Here is an 18,886-nt window from a genome sequence, read left to right as displayed (position 1 = left end):
CATGGCAGCTGAGAGCGCGTACGTCCCCTCAGTCCGACTTGAAGAGCTTCAATTCGTAGAAGGCAAAGTTTCGAGCCCAGTGCACATTTCGAAAAGAAATCCTCGTGGTAGTCGGAAATTGATCGATTCAACTCGCCAGTGTCATCATCAACCAGAATGCCTTCAGAGTTGTATCGGAGAGCTTTTCCGCATGTGCATGGATCCTAGTTGTCAAGCATTGCCGGTGTCGATCCCTCGTCACGCCTGGCCGGTTTCAGAAGTAAAGAATTGGATTCTACAGTCCTCTTAGCATGCATGCTAAGAAGTCCACAATAACCTTGTTAATTCACTTCACGAAGCATCGAATACGGACTTGGCAGCTGAGAATAGCATCGGGCATTCGGCCTTTGTACTGCCAAAGTGTCCGCTCGGCGCCGACTACCATGGAAAAGGCTGGCCTTACTTGGCCAGGCGCAATATGGATTCAATCAAGAGGCTAAGCGAGGTGATGGATTGGCATCATCAAAATTGATATTGAGGAGTGATCATGATGACCGTACATAGAATAGGAATAGTTCCGTTAGTGTCATGATGTTATAAAAGTCTTTGCTTGTCCTCGAAAATATGTCGTTCTTCTCATCATCACCTCAATCAGATCAGTCTTCCATCGCAACAACGAGTTGTACTTCCTTCATTTTTTTGTGCTTTTTATTCACTCACTTAGGAACTTTCCTACCACTTTCACTTACAACCAATCTTTCGATTCAAAATGGCCGCTATCGGAGCAGTTGCAACCCTCGGCACCGCCATTGGCAATGTCGCTACCTTTTTGGGGCTCGTCTCATCGGGCATTGGCATCATGTCGGCCATCAACACGAAGCCCAAGGAGGTTGACTTCTACACCATCCGCATGGAAATCGGAGACAACCAAGATGCCGCGGGCAACCCTCCTTCCATCATCCTGTCCGACTTCTCCAACACCCAGATCTTTGGTGTTTTCGAAGGAAATAGTGACAAGCCCGAGGACCAATGCCGCAATAATGGTGACTTGGAACTATTCAAGGGCCTGAAGAACGCTGAGGCGCCTATTCAGAGCTTCAAGACCAACAATGGTTTCAACCTCAAGTCTCTCGATATCCAGCCTGGTGGCAATGCCATCTGCGTCTCCAACATCATTCTCAAGGGAAGTGACACCCAGGCAAGACGCGACGAGGTCTTTATCCCTGTTGGTGACTTGGGCTTCCAGTGCGGCCGCGAGTGGAACTGGGGCGCCGTCCTCAATGGTGTTCGCCAGCGCTGCATCTGGCTTGACGGTCAACCCGACGGCACCAACAAGCCCATCCAGTCCCTTCACCTCGACATGGAGAACCTTGCCGGTATCTTCAATAAGGGCAAGAACGACACACTAGCCAAGACCACCTTTGAGCAGGCTTGCAAGTACGTTACCGACAACGTGGGACAGGTCGCAAACCGCAACAGCTGCAAGGAGTCCTTCAGCAAGCGCTCTCTTTCCGGCAAGAACCAGACCATTGATACTGTTCCCTTCCTTGAGGAGATTTCTGGATTCTTCAATGGCAAGGACGAGTCGCTGACCAAGTTTGCCGGTGCTCCTTTCATCACCTCCGACAACAAGATCTGGGACTCCACCAAGAAGGCCTTCACTGACGTTTCTCCCAAGAGCGTTCCCGCCAAGCGCTCCCGTCACTTTGCCCGCATGGAGGAGAAGAGGGGTCTGGCTTCTACCTTGAAGGGCGAGCGCTGCGAGTATGCTGCTAATGGGGCAGCTCCAGTGTGTAAGGTTGTCAAGGAATTCGCTGTTGGCTCTGCCTGATTTCAAACGTTTGGTTCCTTGATCAATTGGATCATTTCTTTGTTTTTTTTGTTCAGCCTTGTAGATACATTGTTTAGATTTCTTGAATCGCACTTCGCTTTTTAGAAACGTCTGCTGAACCATTTACCGTGTGTTTGCTAATCATTTGTCATTTCACACTCTATCATGGGTCAACTCCTCTAGCTTATGACGAGTAGAAAGTGAAGTACAAGCAGACCAATCATCTATTGAAGCTACGGGACTTTGCAAGTGAGGTGAGATTAAGGTGACACTTCTCTCGGATCGAAAGGGCACTTAACTTTAAGGTGGCAGGGAAGGCGGCAGGGATGGTCCAGAAGAACTTTCAGTTCGGGTTGTGGGGTGCCTACGCCATCAAGGACCTACGGAGTACACAACATGGTATTAGTCGATCATTTGCTTGGGCAGAATTATTCTACCGAAAATACTATAGATCTGGCGCTTGATAACGATTTTCAGAACGAGCCACAGAACGTTTCAATTACCTTGGTGTCCTAGAGTCATTCTTCGCTGCAGTTGAACAACTTGCCTGCATAAGCATCAGGCAAGTCGCGTGTGGACCCGACTTCTGCGTTGTCATATTGTTCGAACACAATTTACACCCATTCATTAAACAGACCAGAGAATCTCACGTCAGCTGAAATCAAATAGCCGAAAGCGTGTATTTCCTCCATTCCCAGCTGATAAGACTGCCGATTGCGAGGGTTTCAGCGAAAGGATCAATGTTCATCGTCGCTTGCCGCTGCTGGGGGGCGAGTCAGTAGCTACCTGACAGACTCACTGTTGGCTTCACGAGGTAATGTTATACTCTTAGTTCAACTAACAAGACAACCAATCGGGGTAGACTTCCTCTTGAAAGGTGACCTCGAATCCTGAAAGGGGAAACGGCCCCCCTGCGACATCAGACCCCATGGGGCTTAGAGCTTGGGGGTTGTCTAACTTGGCGAGGCAGGCAGCTAGACATTTGTCTTGGCACGTAAGCCGCCAATACTTCACATCGCAGCGGTCAAGACCTCAAAATTTGCCAACGTTAGTAGGCTTATTGAGAAAGAAATTACTACGGGGCATTTCCGATCAGGCAGCCATTATTTTTCTCATTGCAGAAGTTTGCTAATAGTCTGAGCTCGATCATGTTCAGGACGGCCAAGTATAAGTATGATTGTTCTGTGCTTGCATGCAATCCTCACGATCAGAAGAATCACCTCAATCAGCTTGCATCTCCTCAGTAGTTAACTCGCCAACCCCAAGTTTTAAACGAAAATCATCCATCTAGTCAACATGGTCTCCCTCAAGAACGTCGTCCTCGCAACTTTCGCCGGCTCTGCACTAGCTTGCGTCGATTTCGTCGCAAGCATCAACAACTTCCAATATGCCACTATCACGCTCACAGACAATGGTCAAAAGGTTTGCAGCGTGAACGGATACGGCGACGTTAATGGCTGGCGTGAGTTATTATCACCGCACTCTGACATGGCAACTATGCACCAATAGCTAATTGTAATCTCAAACTTAGGTCTGAACTGCCGCTCTGGATACTCAGCATACATGCGCTTCCGTGATGATGTTGTGGAGTACTCTGCGCCGCATGGCTCGTGGACATTTGCGACAAAGTGCGAGTACATGGCTGCACCTGGCGCTGGAGCTGCTGGTATCAATGTTTGCACTGCTAGAGTATTTGGCTGTTAATTTGTCAGAAAACATTAGGGAGCGCCGAAAAGAATTAGATCAATTGGATGGAAAAGCCTGAAGCTACCATGAATGCACTAAGTGTTTATGACGAAACCAGTAGGATGATTAGTTGATGCCAAGCATCTTGAACTCTTTCTTGTTGTTAAACACCATTGATTTTCCACTGTTCCGTAGGACGCTGTGAATCAAAAAGTGCTAGCTGCCTAGCGTGGGTCTCAATTCTTACCTATAACGGCATTCGGCCTCTGGGACATGGTCAGTCTTTTCTCGACCAGAGTCAGCCGTCTGAAATTTCACAACTTTCTCCATTCTCACTTAGCTCTTGGGCTCTGACATTTGAATCCATAAGAGCCTATGTTGTCATTCAACGTTACATTCTCATGAACTGGATCAATCGTGTCTGTTAATAAGAGTTAAGTCAGCTCGGGCACTAGCAAGGCACATGGAGTTGACGACTAAATCGGGGGTTTCGTCTCCGAGATGCGGAGTCTAGTGGGCCATACCAACTCGGGGGCATTGGATGATTCATGCGTCCAGGTTCAACTCGGGTTGTCCGTTTGTCGTGCTCAAGAGAAGAGCTTGGCAAAGGTGCTGAATTTTTCAGTTTTCAGTAAAGACACTTTGTCCACTTAACTTCGTTCCATGCAGAAATTGTAGACTCAACAACCAAACTCGAGACTCATTGGAATCTTGCGCAGTAACACCGCCTCGAAGCCCCTGCGACCCAGACTTTAGCATTTTGACCCCGCGATTTGAAGTCTTCAACCGCGATTACCCCGCAGAAACCATGGCAAGCACCACCGTCGCGGGGCAGAACTATGATGTCCGCATCGAAGTCATCTCCCAGTCCGAGGACTTTACTCAAGTCACCGAGGTCGTCCGAGACGCATTCGGTCACCAAGCTCGTGATGGTGTCTACCTGTCCATGAACCCCGGCTGGGATACGCCGGAAGGCGTGGTTCGCGGCGCCGGTCGCATGGCTAACCGCTTCAAAACCATCAACCAGAACAACAAGGGCGACCCCAATGTCGTCTTCCTCAAGGCCACCCTTCCGGATCCCGAAAATGCCGGACAGCGCAGAATCGTAGGCATGGCAATCTGGGCACAGCAGTCCGCCATTGAAGGTCACGGCGAGCAGCCACCGAAAGACTTGATCAAGGAGCTCGGGCTGGAGTCCATCTTCCCCGGCAACGAAGCCGAGCAGCGATACGCCGCAGCCTGTATGGGATCGCTGCACAAGCGACGTGAGGAGGTCATCGCAGAGAAGGCGACGGCGGCTGAGCCGGCAGTGTTCGTGCTGGACATGTGCGCCGTGGATCCCAAGTTCCAGGGTAAGGGCATCGCCAAGAAGCTGGTTCAGTGGGGTCTCGATGAGGCGAAGCGACGTGGCGGGCTTGAGCTACTCTTGGAGGCGTCAAGTATGGGTAGACACGTGTATTCCAAGCTGGGTTTCAAGCAAGAAGGTCCAGAGATCGAATATGACGTTGAAGAGCAATTCGCGCACCGAGACAGACCTTCGAATATTTTCATGAGGACTGGAGACGGCCAGTGACGTTCTGAAGGGGAAAAGGGACACAGCTTGGTATTCTAAACAATAGCTCGAACAAAAGATCTGTTCATCCTCGTAATATCTCTCAAGCTTTGAAATAGAGGTCTTTCAGAAGGGGAAAGCATACGCCCATGTGCCACACGGCGAAGTTACGGCCGATTCTATGACCTTACACATGGACTATGTTCAACGGGATTATTATTAAAACTATAGACGCAAGCAACTATGAAACTATAATGGCCTAAACGGCGTTGGATGTAGTTTCTTGCTTGGTGTGATGTTCGGAGAAAGGTCTCTCATCGCTTGCCTTCTCAGTCGGGTTGCTGTTATCGGTGTGGACCGATGCTCGTTGGAACGCGGACTCGTCTTTATCCTTGCGAGTGATGTAGCCTGGAGGCACCCACTTGGTGGAAGAGTAGGGCTTGACGCTTGGATCGCTGTACATTCTGTCGACGTTCTCGAGGGACAGCATTTTCGTCTCGTAGAGGAAGAACCATACGAGGAAAGCGGCGGCTAAGTTGCAACCAGCAAAAACGAAACCGTATGCGAAAGAAATACCGTTGGTCGCGAATGGTGTCAGGAACGAGATGAGGAAGTTGCCCAACCAGTTACCGGCGGTAGCAAGAGATGCCTGCTTGGCTCTAGTTCGGAGAGGGAATGTCTCTCCAATGACGCACCACGCCATAGGTCCCCAGGTCTTTAAGATAGATAGTCAGTAAGGAGAATCGTTAAAGTTGGCAGGGGGAAGCTTACGCTAGCAAAGGAAGCAATGAACATGCAGGCCGAGACGATCATAACGATGCCACTGGTTGCGCTGGTTTCGGGAGGAAGGGCAGTGCCGACAGAGGCGAAGATTGTGAGCCAGGCAAACTGCCACAGAGCACCAATAAACATGGGCCAGCGTCTACCGTATCTCTCAACAGCATAGAGACCATAGAAAGTGCACACGACGTTGACGGCACCAAGAATAAGCTGAACCATGATCGGATCGTCAATACCAGCCGACTCGAAAATTTGTGCTCCGTAATAGAAGAAGTAGTTGATACCGGTCCTATGGTGTGTGTTAGACACTGTTCTTAGACATTGAAACTTTGGTGGACCGCAACATACCACTGCTGCAGGAAATGAATGCAGATACCCAGGATCGTTCTGTAGACGGTCTTCGGGATTCCAGAGGATCCAGTGAAGCACTCAAGCCAAGTACCGTAGCCCGTCTTGGACTCCTCCTCAATGACCTTGAACATTTCCTGGAGATCCTTCTCGACGGTCTCGTTGTGCGGATCGTCCTTAAGACCACGGAGGCGCGCCATGGACATGCGAGCGCCTTCCCAATCCTGACGACCTGCGAGCCATCGAGGAGATTCGGGAACGGCGAGGATTCCCAAGCCCAATGGCAGGGAGAAGCCAATACCAAGGCCGATAACGATGCGCCATGAAGCGTCGGACTCCTGGATGTTGCGAACGCCGAAGTTGATCAAGTTGGAAATGAGGATGCCGAAGGTGATGAGAAGCTGGTAGGATGCGACAACAGCACCACGAATCTCGCGGGGAGAGCACTCCGACTGGAACATGGGCACACCGATAGACAAGTTGCCGACTCCCAGACCAGCGATGAAGCGACCCATCATCATGTGAACCCACGAGTTCATGGCTGTGATCTGGATAATGTTTCCAACGATGAAGATACTGACACCAAAACTCAAGCTCCTTCGTCGGCCCCACCAGTCGGCTGTGTAGGCACCTGAGAGCGCACCGATGAGAGTACCGATACTCATGAGCGACACCATTAAGGACTGGGTGATGGGAACCCATTGTGGAATACCGTCAGCGTCTGGTGCACCGGTTGCGAAGCGTCTCTTGAAGTCCGTGAACAGAAGCATAGATGAAATTTGACCGGTGTCATAACCGAACAGGAAGCCTCCTATGCTGGTGATAACACCAAGCAAAAGCGACTCGATGCCGCAGTCGGCGCCATTAATGCGAATGGACCTTAACTTGGGATTAGTGACTACCAGAGTGTACAGTGCAACGGCTCTTTCTTACTTCTTGCCCAACCCCATATTTTCAGATGCTCTTGTACGGAATCGAGATCGAACTTGGGTGGAATCTGGAGCAGTGTGTGAAGGAGCAGAAGCTCTTCGCTCAAGAACTCATGCAGATGTCCTAATAGTCCAGTGAAGTAGTAGCGGAGATAGGATGAAAGGTCGGCTCAAGCCCAGTTGTGTGGGAAAGCCAGAGAGCGTGGGAAGTGATGCTCATGTCTCTCAAGTATGCACCGTGATGGCTTTATACTGCAGCCACATCCTGCCACTTCGCAGATGTGGACGAGCCTGAGTCGGCTGACCGACTATAGTGATTGGCAACGATGCTATGACGTTGCCCCAGAGGCCGACTCGGTCCTATCCTTTCTCCATACTGGGGCGCAGACCGGCAAGATTGATGAAGGCTCGATGAAAGGTGTGGGATGACCTTGGGAAGTACTTGTTGTATCCGTACATGGACACAATCCACTTTCATCCCACCCCTTCATCTGGGGGAGACAGGAAAGGCGCCACCCACGCGACTGACTGTCGGAAGCCCCATGCATCGACAATCCGGGGTTGGAAGGGCGCCGCGCATTCCACCAAGGCAGGACTTGGTGTCTGCGAGTCGTGCGAGCTAGGGAGCTCGCAGTGCCAGCGAGTTGAAAAGCTCAGGTCGGACAATAGACAAGCTGGGCAGGGCGAAAAGCACCTGTTCATGGGGCTCACTCCGTCGACAATGGTTGGGAGACTTGAGGGTGAGGCTTCAGATCGGCTGCTTGGCCCCCGTCATTGCCGACAGCGAGGCAGGGGTACGCGGACATTGGCATACGGAATCAATTTGTGAAGCCAAGACACCTGCTTATGCTGCCAAGATGAGTCCACGATGGGAGGCCAAGCTCTCAAAGCGCGACCGAGTCTCCCTGGAAACTCTGCAAGACAGCTGATTCTTCCAGCTAAACGAATTTCAAAGCCTGCAATAGGCGAAGACGGAACCGGCAACGTGGGGCCGGGTTTGCACAACGCGACGTCTTGGAATTGAACACCAGGAATAAAAAGTAATGACGATCCCCAGACCCTCACGTGCGAGTCAGACAGCGGCGCGACCGACCTGTTTCTGCTTGTTCAGAAGTCTATTGTGCTGTAAGATGCAGCCGGGTCACTGGATTACTCCGAGACAGAATGTGACGTGCCTAGACTGTGAGCGCAACGCGTCTTGTTCAACTTAACTATGGAACTTCCAAGGCTGCTGGCTGGGCGAATGTTGGCAGTTGGCAAAGTTGTGCTTTTTCAGTCTGGGCAGACTAACAAGTCAATGCCATCCCTGCGATGCCCCCGTGATTCAGCGCGCTGGACGCCTCTGGCATTACCTAAAGTGTTGCTTGTTGCTCCATCTTGAAAAGTTTACCATCGACAGTCAAACAACTGAAAGCATTTCGCTACAGGTTTCTTTGACCCTCATATGAATACTGAGATCGACTTGATGAGGGGAAAGCATAGCTGGCAACTTTGATCTGACAGTTTGCGTCTCGTCCGCTGGACAGCTCCTGTTGGCCTTCTACAATCACACAGGTTCTGGCTTCATGGTCTGATAGCTTCACAGTACAGTTCAAAACTTCCAGTATGTATGCTTCTCCGCCCATAATGCTGGAGCCCCCATGGGACATCCGTTGTGTAGCAATACTTCCGACAGCCTCCCATCGGGGCAGCCGGGGAACTTGACCGCCATGCGCGGAGCGTCGGGGCCCCAAATTGCATGCCCCATTCTCCGCAGTTTCGGGGTGGAATGTGGAGTGTAACGGTCCGATTGCGAGTGGGAACCGCCCAAGACTCTCGCTGTATTCAACGGACCGACTCGAACGTCTTTAATGGGGAAAGGAGAAATGATAAATGGAGAGCGATGTCTTGGCTTTCTTGGATTTCACACGTCTGCTACCATCTATTTCGAGTTTTCTCCATCCTTTTGCTCAATCGCTAGGACTGATTCCCCAACCACCCCCCCAGAATCATGTCCAATTCTCCATGTTTTGCACCATCTGATGACCATCCCAAACTTTTCGATGCTTGCCCCGATGCCTCCTGTTCATCCCGCACTTCAGTCTCACCGGAGAGCCTCCGAGATCCTCCGCAAGCCTGAGTTTGGGGAGAAAGGGGTAAAAGAGGGTCGTGGTACCACCGAGTCGGTGAGCTTGAGCGCGGCCTCTTCTAGAACAAGTCTCTCACAGGCTGCGGCAGCTGACCGACCATTCTCTCCACTGAATACGGACGCGAGGGTCGGGACGATTCGGAAAAGTGACCACTTTGCAGAACGGAAAACCACAATTGCGTTCCACTCGAGTCCCCTGTGAAAAATTATACTGATCAAGCGGTAGACAAATGATTTTTCATTCTCTTCTGGGCGGCTAGGGGTTGGCTACGATTGTAGGCTGCATATAGCCAACTATGGCCAACTCGAGGAGGAAACTCCTTTGGGGTTGCTATCTTCCCACAAGGCTAGGGAACCACCTTTTCTCCAGCCGAGAGCATTGAGACCAAACTCTTATGTTTGAGCCTCAATCCACATGAACCACGTTTCCTTCCCTGAAGCCTGGAGAGTGTTCCTGCCAGTAGCCCTTCTGGTTGGTGTAGAGTCGCTTCCCTGTCGCCTCATCCACAAAGTCGCAGTTGAAGTGTGTATGACCGAACGCCCAGACCTTGATATTAGGGCTTTTCCAACAATCTTCGTTTCGCAAGTCTGTTTGAAAGTCAGATTTAATGTCGCTTTGAGCATGACAAGGTTCAACAGCGCGGATATCTTCGGTCGGACTGTAGTGCGTGAAGATGACAATCTTGCGTCCAGAGTCGACGGATATGGCGTTGACTCTGCTGTTCAACCAGGCTAGGTCTTGCTTGTGCAGTTGGCAATGCTCTTCGACAGTCCAGCCATCGATTTCGCGGAAGTCGTTTAGGCTGTTGCTGACTGGCGTCTCTTCGATGATGGGACATTGGAGAATAGTGTGCATCCCAGTACCGTTATGTGGCTGTCGGGAATTCGGTATTTGATATCTATCATCAACACCGTGTTTACTCAGAATATTCCTCATCAAGCCGTCAAGCTGGCCCTCGCCATCGGCTCTGAACATTCGTGTCATCACGTTGTTCTCATCCGTCTCGCGCTGTCGGCGTAACCCATCAACGAGTTCTTCCCCGAAATAAAATCGGAAGAGAGGTAGCACATGGGTGACGCGTTCGGCTTCGTTGGACACTGGGAGGCCATCCATGCCTACAGGTGTTGCCGAGGGGGGAGGTGCGCCTGGGTTACGTCAAGTAAGGCGGGCGATGTGAGTGGAAGCTTGGCACTGTCTAAAATTTGGCGTAGAGCTTATACGAAGTTGACGATGCCAAGTAAGCCTGGGAATAAGATTCGTGGAAGTTGCTTGTATGGTCGTGGGCTTGACTCTGCATTCGGATGCCGGTGGATTGCTTCATTATCATCTCTTGCCCAGTAGCAACGATTGGTGACACACTGCCAGAGACAATAAATCTGCGAGATTTTAAAGGCCGAGGTCTTGCCCTTGTGCGATTAATCTTAATCATGCACAGATAGTACTGTCCATTGATTTTGTTGGTAGTTGAAGGCTGGATCGGTCTTTGTTGGCGAGCTGGTACCTCATGTTGAAATCACAATGCACTACAACTTCGAAAGGACGCGCTGGCTATTGCCTTGTCTCGTAATTGAGGATAGTGCTTTGTGATTTTATGATCTCGGTTAAGCCTGAGCAGTCACACAACCTGGATGTCCGACTTCTTCATCTTGGCGGACTGATGATAAGCCAACTGTCCATTTGTTTAATGTGGCTAGCGGCAACTCCGATATCCAGGTCTGTTTACATAATCGTACTTGGGGTAGCACACAATATCGAATATACGTGTCTCATCCTCACTTATTCCTATCAAGTTTGCATCCATCGATATCATATGGTATGCAGGCATTGAGCTGTAAATACCCTCAATTAGGAATCAGAATTGCCCGACACCAGAAACTAGAATACCCTTAGTAGGAACTAGCCATGGCGCTCAGCCGGCCACCATCCATGACCATGATCGAACCATTCGAATAGCTGCCGGAACGACTGGCAAGGTAGAGGATTGCTCCGGTCATCTCCTCATCCCCCCCAAACCTCCTCGCGGGAATGAATTTCGTATCATCAGGAGACTCGGTCTCTGGCTTGCGGTCACCGATAAGCCCAGAAGCAATTTCTGAGGGGAATACTGGAGTTTATTAGTTTTGCAAAATTGAGATGCAGAATCAGAACGGTAGTACTCACACCCAGGGGCGATCCCGTTCACACGAATCCCATGTCTAGCCAATTGGCTGCTGGCCTGCTTAGTGAGCTGCATTATAGCAGTCTTACTAGCCAAGTACGGGGGCGTCGAGGAGAAGTGCCGACTGAAAGCCGAAATACTGCTCGTGAAGATGACTTGGCTCTGGATGGCGATTACGTTGCTGCCTTCCTGGTCTGGCTTGCCGAAACCACCCTTGAGAGCATTCCTGTTACCGGCATCAAGGAGTTCAAGGAAGGCTGACATGGTAAAAAAGGCAGCCGTGATGTTCACATGCAAAACCTCCGTCATTTCCGTCATGGAAAAGTCATCGAAGAGAATCTTCTTCAAATCGGAAACGGAATGCGCTGGGTTAAAGCGAACAGAAGGCCCAAGAACACCTGAATTGGCGATAACGAGGTTGACATAGCCGACTTCCTTGGTGATGCGGTCAACAATGGATTGGAGGTCTTCCTTTGAGGTGACATCGCACTTGTGGGGGATCAGGTTGGGATGTTCTTTGGCTGCGTCTTCAAGCACCTCAAGACGGCGCCCAAGGATGTAGACCTTGGCGGAACCTTGAGAGACTAGGGCCCTCGCCATTGTGAGGCCGATACCTAGGTGCTGTCTTAGCACTGGGTTCATCTACGTCTTGCCGGAGGATGCATACCTGTCCCGCCGCCTGTAATCACGGCGACGATGCCGTCGACTCTGAAAATCGCGTTCGAATTCATCGTTGCTTCTTCTTCTACTGCAGTCCTTGCAAGATTGTGAAAGAGCAGTCGATTTCGTTGATGCAGGTCGGGGATTGATCCCCGCGATGTTGTCGGACTTCTCCATCATATATACTCCAGCCCCCGCGCCAATGTCCGGACAATAGAGGTGGCGCCCATAAGGTGTAAGCACCTCCTGCAGCCACATCCGTGCCTTGTACTAGGTTACGGCTTGAACTTCGAGGACAAAGAATCAACGGACCGCGTCTGGATAGACATCCTTAGCCAATTGTATTCTTCGGTGATGTAGCCCACTTTGTTTCGTTAAGTCGCTCAAAGTAAGAGCTCTGATTGTTGTCTGAAATGAGCGACTTGTAAGCGACGACTTCAATATCGGCAACAGCTGGCAGGAAGGATTATGGTGATCATTGGTGGTCAGCTGGGTTTACAAATCAAACACGTTTACAAATCGGAATGCTTTACAAATTCAATCAGTTTACAAATCGAATCTGGCTGGAGCAAGGCGGCGCTCCTCCTGCGATAAACCGACACTCGGCGGTGCTCCACCTCAACCTTTGATCGTGATTTTTATCTCATGACGACGAATCACCTGGATTTGCAGTCGCACTGAGCTCACTACATCACTCTACCCTACGTGATCAGACTGACTGCCTGTCTTCCCTTTGAGCTTCGTCATGTCGTCGGCATCCAGCAGCCCTTACAGTAGTAAGCGCGCTGCAAAGTACTAAGCCTACAAAGCCTACAAGAATCCGTAACGAAACAGACTGTTATTATAGATAAACCATAATTAATGTGATAAAACTTCAGGCTTTTTCAAGGCCGCTCGACGTGGTAGAAGTGGGCATCAAGCCGTGCTAGCCGCAGCACTGAGGCTTTATATCTCGCAGGTACATGCCGAAATGGGTGTTGAGTCAGGATCAAGGTGATTGGTGTTGTGTTTGAAAACATATTCTATTGATTCTACGCCTCCGTATATGTTTCTAACTCTATAATTCTGACAGGGGTCGTCTATACAACACATCGTGTAGGTCTAGTAGATGCTCCAGTCACCATTCATCTTCAGGTCAGGGGTGTGAACTCCCCGCTTCTCCTTCTCAATCTCCTCTTGCATGGTCCAGTTGGGTTCCCATTTGAACCCCTTGGGAAGGTTTGTATGCTCAAAGGGAGTGCCATTCTCGAGATGACTGCGGCCTTCGGCAAACTTTTCGGTGGCGTACTTCGCAGGGTCGTGAGTCCATATCCATTTGCCAAGTCCCATCGGGCCCCCTTTTGCGGCAGATTTCATGACCTCTTCAAATCCACCCTTCCGGTGCATCTCTCGTCGATTGGCGAATCCAAGACGCTGGAGGGTAGAGGCGCGTCGGATGCTATTGGTTTCAGGCACAGTCAGTTTGGCTCGAGGGATCAGAGGCCATATGCATATAGGTTTAGACGTACCGCAATAGTTCGTGAACCTTAGTTCCAATATTGGCGTCCTTCTTTCCGGCAAGCCGCAAGCATTCAGCCAGAGATTGAGCGTCCTCCAGCGCTGTAGATGCGCCAGATATCGAAGATGGAATAAAGGCGTGCGCGCTATCACCAAGCTGAAGAATCCGACCCTCGGGCGATGTCCACTTAGGCTGAGGATCGCGCCAGCAGAGCTGCCATTTGACGATGCTGTTCTCGGGGATGTTTCGAATGCCTTCCAAAATCAAAGGGTCCCATCCTTCGGTGACTGGCAGTTTACTGACAAACTCATCGCCAGTGATGGTCTCGGCCCATGACTCCGATGCAGTCCCATCGTCCTATAACGATAGTGATTAGTCGTTTCCATCTGTCAGGAGAGCAAAACTAGTTGCGAGTGTGGTCCAGGAAAAGCGGCATACCGGCATCGTGATTGCGATGACAATAGAGTCATTAGCAGTGATAAAGATGCAATGGAAGTCGCCACTACAAAAACAAAGTCAGCATACTGATGAGTTCATCAAGTGTCGGTAAGAACTCACCCAGAATGAGTGCGAAGATCAGGTCTCGTCGTCTTGATCAGTTTCTCATAGAGGTTCTTGTTTTTCACCGGGTCAAGGCGGTAGAAGATGCGGCAAATGACGAATCCTGTGGGAACGGCTCTGATTGCTTCTCCCATGACCACTTTGTGCGACTTGGTGCCTAGACCATCGGCAGCAACCACAATGTCAGCCGTGAGTCGCTGGCCATCAGCTGTGACAGCAGTGCCTGTTCCTTCGGCAGCATTCTCAATGTAGTCAACGACATTCACGCCAAACTTGACCGGGATGCCTAGACGCACGCATTGGTCGTAGAACATGATTGACATGCCTGGTCGGCTAACCATAGTCCTGATTCTCAGGGGCCAAGCAACGTGGGGCTGGACATCGTCTCTGTTGTACTCGAACTCTTGAGGTTGACAGACTTCTTGACCATCAAGTCTTCGGTATGAACAGAACGCATCCCACGATTGGCGGTGATACTCCTCGAGCATGCTCGGGTAGTCCTTGAAAGTTGCGAGAGCAGATGGTCCAATGAAAATCACATCGCCTGTGTCCGAGTGTCAATTAGTCCATTTATTTCTGATTATTCGTTATCTCTGCTTCATATATCAAAAACATGGCTCACCAATTGTAGAGTTTTTGCTGTTCTTCTCCACAACTTCGACATCGTGTCCTTTTTTCCAGCACTCGAGAGCGGTCAGTAGGCCGGCAGGCCCACCACCAACGATGAGAACCTTGAGTCCTGTAGATGGCCATCGGAGCACGCCATCTAAGAGAGTGCTTTCGTGCGTTGGTTTGGGGACACCGCCTTGTGCAGAATCGCCGTCGGTTTGTTGGGCTATGAGGGTCATAGCTGGCGCTTTTCCCACGATTGGCCTATTGGAATTAAGGGCTTGATGAAGCTATCGTTGAATCAGAAGAATTGTGTTGGTATGATCAAGACCTCTAAGACCAAGGTCTTCAGCTTATATATTTCTCCAAGCTAGCGATTGCTCGATCTTAGTCTTGACTAGAATATCCCGGCGGTTCAGTGATGGCTTACACGGTCAGAAGACGGAGCGCGTCGAGTGGGGCTCGATATTGGCGGCATTACGATTCTGGCCTGCACGGCCGACGGCTCGGGACGTTAGTCGCTCCCGATTCTCGGTAAATGCTGTATCTGTATGGAATAGGCCGCCCAGGGTTTCCCGAAGCCGTTGTGGAGCGCGTCGGGAGCAGACCATCAGCAACCAAATCCTTTCTCTGTAGGATAGTCTGGTCCAAACGATCAATGATGATTGGGCGAGCTGGATCGTGTACGCCATTGCAGTAAGTCTCGAATCCGGGATTGCCAGTCTTGCAACTGTCAACCCGACGGTTTAGCTGAACTCAAATAGCGGGACTTTGAGATGATGGATCGGGGTAGCCCCGCTGGTCTACAACTTCGTACGGGTCCTGCTGAAAGCTTGTCTTCAAACTGACACATTCGTGTGATTATCCTAGCTGATTATTGCCAACGAGCTGCTTCGAAATACTCCATGCCCCCCAGTTGCTCGTGCTGTTCCCTCTTTGTCATGCTCAAAATCCGTCTCGGGCTTCATTGCATGATGCACACCTAACGAATCAACTTGCTTGCGCTATCCAGTCGCCTTTCAAGCCCGATCGTCCGAACTCTGGGTGTACGAGTATGCATGAACTATAGAAGGGACCCCCTCCCGAACCTCCTGCAACGACACCTAATCTCAGCCTCATAAGCCACATCCAAATGAGCCGCGACGTATCATCCGTATGTGTCAAAGTTTTGGAAAGTACCACGAAGCAAACAGGCTGCTGCAGCTGGTAATTGTCGGAAATGTCCCTGTGATGTGATCCAACGACATGGCTTCCATGCACGAGCCACCATGCCAGGCATCAGACATCACAACCAACTGCATGATGTTATCGTACGAGCTCCATTCTCTCTGGGAGACTCGCTGTGTTACGCGCGATGCTTCCTTTTTCGCGAACGTTTCCTCGCCAAAAAGAGTATCCTCGCCGTGGTCCCGCATGATTGAATCCGGCCAAGCAGAGGGGCAGTGAGAAGCGTACAATTCCCTGTACTGTGGATGGCATTAAATCACTTACACTAGCTAGGAAATGCATGCCTTCAAGTGGCCTTCAACCCCCTGGCCTAAAGATCACAAATACAAGGAATTGGGAATCTGGAATAACGAGCATTTCTGCAACGGCTTCGAGGCTTTTACCATGGCCCCTCTCACTAAGGTAGGGCACATCATTGGACCTAGGAGGAGGTTCACCTGTTTCTCATTGACGTGCGAAAACATTTGAGAGGTCGGCATATTCATGCCTACTTGCCAATGTAAGTCGTTCTTGTCTCTCAGGCGTTGCTGCTATCGCGCCTCGAAGCTGACAACGTGGCCTAGCTACTCTGCGTTTGGAGGAGGGCCTGAGGAAGACAAAGTGGAACCAATCTGAGGTTACCAGTCCTAATGAGGCCTTTGATTATGGTGATAGTACTAAAGAAGATTTAAGTTTGTCTCAATCTTGGAAACAGTAAGCCTCAGAAGATGCACCCGTTCGGATACTTCGCTTTTCAGAGGCGACCCTGCCAGATTGAAATCGGCCGTGCTTGTCATCTTGAGAACCTTTAAATCCCAACGACTATGTGAGATCACCCAGCTGTTGCAGCTTGCGGTGCGTTGAAGCTCAGTCCACATACTACCATGAACGTCAAATCACAGTGCTATCTTCCAGTCTGCTCTCGTCGTGAAGAGTTATCTTCGTAATTATGAAAAGTGATGGAATTACCAACGCACTCACAAACAATTGTGCGCTGCATAATTATAGATATACGCTATACCCTGCAACATGGCACCATACAAGCTCCACGTCGTACTCTACCTAACCAATTCGTCCAGATTCGTGCGTTGGTTCCATGGTTACGAACCTTGCATACGCCGTGAATAGTATCTTTGCCGCCAACATGCATGCTTGTCTCCAGCCAAGGAGAGGGGTAAATGGAAATCAATCAAGCCTATTGTGCACACGTGCTAATCGTATCACTGTTGTGATCTCCTCCACCTTAAATCGAAAAAAAAAACTCTTAAGGAAACATTGCCATTTCGTTCAGGGTGAAAGACCTGATCTCAACCTTCGACGCCTTTGTTCTTGTTCCGTTTCCGACTATGTCCAGCAACACTATAAGCGCAGCCCCTGCGGCCACGAACCTGGCCACCGTCGAAGGCCCGGGACACATCGTTCCCCAAGATGTACAGTGAAAGACACAGGACCCCATTTCTTCTCAATCGTTGACATGAATTAGGCCCCCAATGACAACGCGTCGGAGCTTAGGGAGGTGAGTTCGAGTCTTGGTGACTGTATCCTAGACAACATGGTCGAGCTAATGATCAATAACAGAGCATCGCTTCATCAAGCACGAGTATCACCTCCTCCATTCTTGATTATCGAATCGAAAATGGTCGAACGTACCACAAGTACAAAGACGGCCGTGAGTATTGACCCAATGGAACATCGGCAATAAGAGCACACCTGACGTCGATGACGCAGAATATCATATTCCCAATGACGCATCGGAATCTGACAGACTGGGTGAGTCCTTCTGTTCAACTGGCCTCAACTAAGCTGATAAGCAAGCCAGATTTGCAACACAACCTTTTCCTTCTGACCTTGGATAACAAGCTGGGTCTCGCACCTCCGAACGCCCCCGACTCAAAGGTGAAGAGGGTCCTTGATGTCGGCACTGGCACTGGAATCTGGGCAGTTGACTTTGGAGAGGAACACCCTGAAGCTGAGGTAAGTACTGATAGATGCCTTTCATGGTGTAAAGCTAATGGCAGAGACAGGTCCTCGGCATTGATCTCTCCCCGTCTATGCCACAGTTGTAAGTACCTGGTATAAAAGTCAAGTTAAACTAGCAGCCATACTTGGGACTGCATTAGCACCTGGTTTCAAGACACTGACACCTTCAAGCATCCCTCCTAATGTCAAGTTCGAGATTGATGACCTAGAAGAGCCTTGGGTCTACTCGAAGCCGTTCGATTACATCCACACACGGGCGATGAACTCCTCAATCACTGATTGGAAAGTCTACATAAAAAAGTGCTTTGAGTAAGAAGCCCTCGTCGAAAACTCAGACGAAAGTGAAACATGCCTGTTGACTCATACTTTTGCAGCAACCTCAAATCTGGAGGTTTTCTAGAGCTACAGGAGTACGACGTGTTCGTCAAGTCCGACGATGGTACCTTGAAGCCGGAACATGCTGTCTCCAGATGTGTCGACCTGATTTATGATGCATCCATCAAGTTTGGAAGGCCCTACCAGCACATCGAACCGCTTGCAGAGATGATGAGAGAGGTCGGATTCGTTGATGTTGCAATCCAGAGCGACAAATGGCCCTCGAACGCATGGGCTAGGGACTCTAAGTATAAGGAATTGGGCATGTGGAACCACGAGAATATGTCTTCTGGTGTTGAGGGCTTCACCATGGCCGCTTTTACTCGCATACACAACTGGACGAAGGAAGAAGTGCAGGTCTTCCTGGTTGATGTCCGGAAGGACCTGAAAGACAGGTCTATTCATGGGTACTGGACAGTGTTAGTAATAAGTTGGTCCTGAAATTGGTATTAGCTGACATCTCATGACAGTTACAATATTTACGGAAGAAAGCCAGAGGCATAAAGAAAGGTGGACAACATTGAGGGAGCAGATGATCTGCCGAATGAGAGTGATGTCATTCCAACAAGGGATATCTTGCGTACATGTACCTTAGCTGAGTAAGT

General features: G+C 50.1%; 9 protein-coding genes across 9 annotated transcripts; 5 read left to right on the top strand and 4 right to left on the bottom strand.

Moving 5' to 3' along the window:
- Nucleotides 1-748: 748 nt before the first annotated feature.
- Nucleotides 749-1,810, top strand: CPAR01_11564 (uncharacterized protein; the record flags this gene model as incomplete). The annotated part of the gene is made up of 1 exon (XM_060495823.1): nucleotides 749-1,810. The coding sequence occupies one exon, from the start codon at nucleotides 749-751 to the stop codon at nucleotides 1,808-1,810; it is 1,062 nt and encodes a 353-aa protein (XP_060346171.1).
- A 1,296-nt stretch (nucleotides 1,811-3,106) lies between these two features.
- CPAR01_11563 (uncharacterized protein) lies at nucleotides 3,107-3,514 on the top strand (the record flags this gene model as incomplete). Its single annotated transcript, XM_060495822.1, has 2 exons — nucleotides 3,107-3,272; nucleotides 3,342-3,514. The coding sequence occupies 2 exons, from the start codon at nucleotides 3,107-3,109 to the stop codon at nucleotides 3,512-3,514; spliced, it is 339 nt and encodes a 112-aa protein (XP_060346170.1).
- A 790-nt stretch (nucleotides 3,515-4,304) lies between these two features.
- On the top strand, nucleotides 4,305-5,069 carry CPAR01_11562 (acetyltransferase; the record flags this gene model as incomplete). The annotated part of the gene is made up of 1 exon (XM_060495821.1): nucleotides 4,305-5,069. The coding sequence occupies one exon, from the start codon at nucleotides 4,305-4,307 to the stop codon at nucleotides 5,067-5,069; it is 765 nt and encodes a 254-aa protein (XP_060346169.1).
- A 238-nt stretch (nucleotides 5,070-5,307) lies between these two features.
- CPAR01_11561 (uncharacterized protein) lies at nucleotides 5,308-7,126 on the bottom strand (the record flags this gene model as incomplete). The annotated part of the gene is made up of 4 exons (XM_060495820.1): nucleotides 5,308-5,763; nucleotides 5,820-6,117; nucleotides 6,177-7,055; nucleotides 7,110-7,126. The coding sequence occupies 4 exons, from the start codon at nucleotides 7,124-7,126 to the stop codon at nucleotides 5,308-5,310; spliced, it is 1,650 nt and encodes a 549-aa protein (XP_060346168.1).
- A 2,513-nt stretch (nucleotides 7,127-9,639) lies between these two features.
- On the bottom strand, nucleotides 9,640-10,347 carry CPAR01_11560 (calcineurin-like phosphoesterase; the record flags this gene model as incomplete). The annotated part of the gene is made up of 1 exon (XM_060495819.1): nucleotides 9,640-10,347. The coding sequence occupies one exon, from the start codon at nucleotides 10,345-10,347 to the stop codon at nucleotides 9,640-9,642; it is 708 nt and encodes a 235-aa protein (XP_060346167.1).
- A 773-nt stretch (nucleotides 10,348-11,120) lies between these two features.
- Nucleotides 11,121-12,123, bottom strand: CPAR01_11559 (short-chain dehydrogenase; the record flags this gene model as incomplete). Its single annotated transcript, XM_060495818.1, has 3 exons — nucleotides 11,121-11,338; nucleotides 11,395-12,006; nucleotides 12,060-12,123. The coding sequence occupies 3 exons, from the start codon at nucleotides 12,121-12,123 to the stop codon at nucleotides 11,121-11,123; spliced, it is 894 nt and encodes a 297-aa protein (XP_060346166.1).
- Nucleotides 12,124-13,153: 1,030 nt separating this feature from the next.
- CPAR01_11558 (uncharacterized protein) lies at nucleotides 13,154-14,959 on the bottom strand (the record flags this gene model as incomplete). Its single annotated transcript, XM_060495817.1, has 5 exons — nucleotides 13,154-13,490; nucleotides 13,561-13,907; nucleotides 13,989-14,052; nucleotides 14,109-14,655; nucleotides 14,734-14,959. The coding sequence occupies 5 exons, from the start codon at nucleotides 14,957-14,959 to the stop codon at nucleotides 13,154-13,156; spliced, it is 1,521 nt and encodes a 506-aa protein (XP_060346165.1).
- A 1,029-nt stretch (nucleotides 14,960-15,988) lies between these two features.
- Nucleotides 15,989-16,415, top strand: CPAR01_11557 (uncharacterized protein; the record flags this gene model as incomplete). The annotated part of the gene is made up of 2 exons (XM_060495816.1): nucleotides 15,989-16,030; nucleotides 16,221-16,415. 2 exons carry the CDS (start codon nucleotides 15,989-15,991, stop codon nucleotides 16,413-16,415), a joined length of 237 nt encoding a protein of 78 aa, XP_060346164.1.
- Nucleotides 16,416-17,272: 857 nt separating this feature from the next.
- On the top strand, nucleotides 17,273-18,785 carry CPAR01_11556 (uncharacterized protein; the record flags this gene model as incomplete). The annotated part of the gene is made up of 9 exons (XM_060495815.1): nucleotides 17,273-17,356; nucleotides 17,410-17,442; nucleotides 17,505-17,595; nucleotides 17,655-17,696; nucleotides 17,746-17,900; nucleotides 17,951-17,988; nucleotides 18,078-18,215; nucleotides 18,281-18,700; nucleotides 18,752-18,785. 9 exons carry the CDS (start codon nucleotides 17,273-17,275, stop codon nucleotides 18,783-18,785), a joined length of 1,035 nt encoding a protein of 344 aa, XP_060346163.1.
- Between the last annotated feature and the right edge of the window lie 101 nt (nucleotides 18,786-18,886).

This window comes from Colletotrichum paranaense (genome assembly GCF_030867605.1).
Source record: "Colletotrichum paranaense strain IMI 384185 chromosome Unknown Scaffold_9.1, whole genome shotgun sequence".
Classification (NCBI taxonomy): Eukaryota; Fungi; Ascomycota; class Sordariomycetes; order Glomerellales; family Glomerellaceae; genus Colletotrichum; species Colletotrichum paranaense.
The sequence above is the reverse complement of the archived record's forward strand: the minus strand, read 5'-3'. Positions and strand labels throughout refer to the sequence as shown.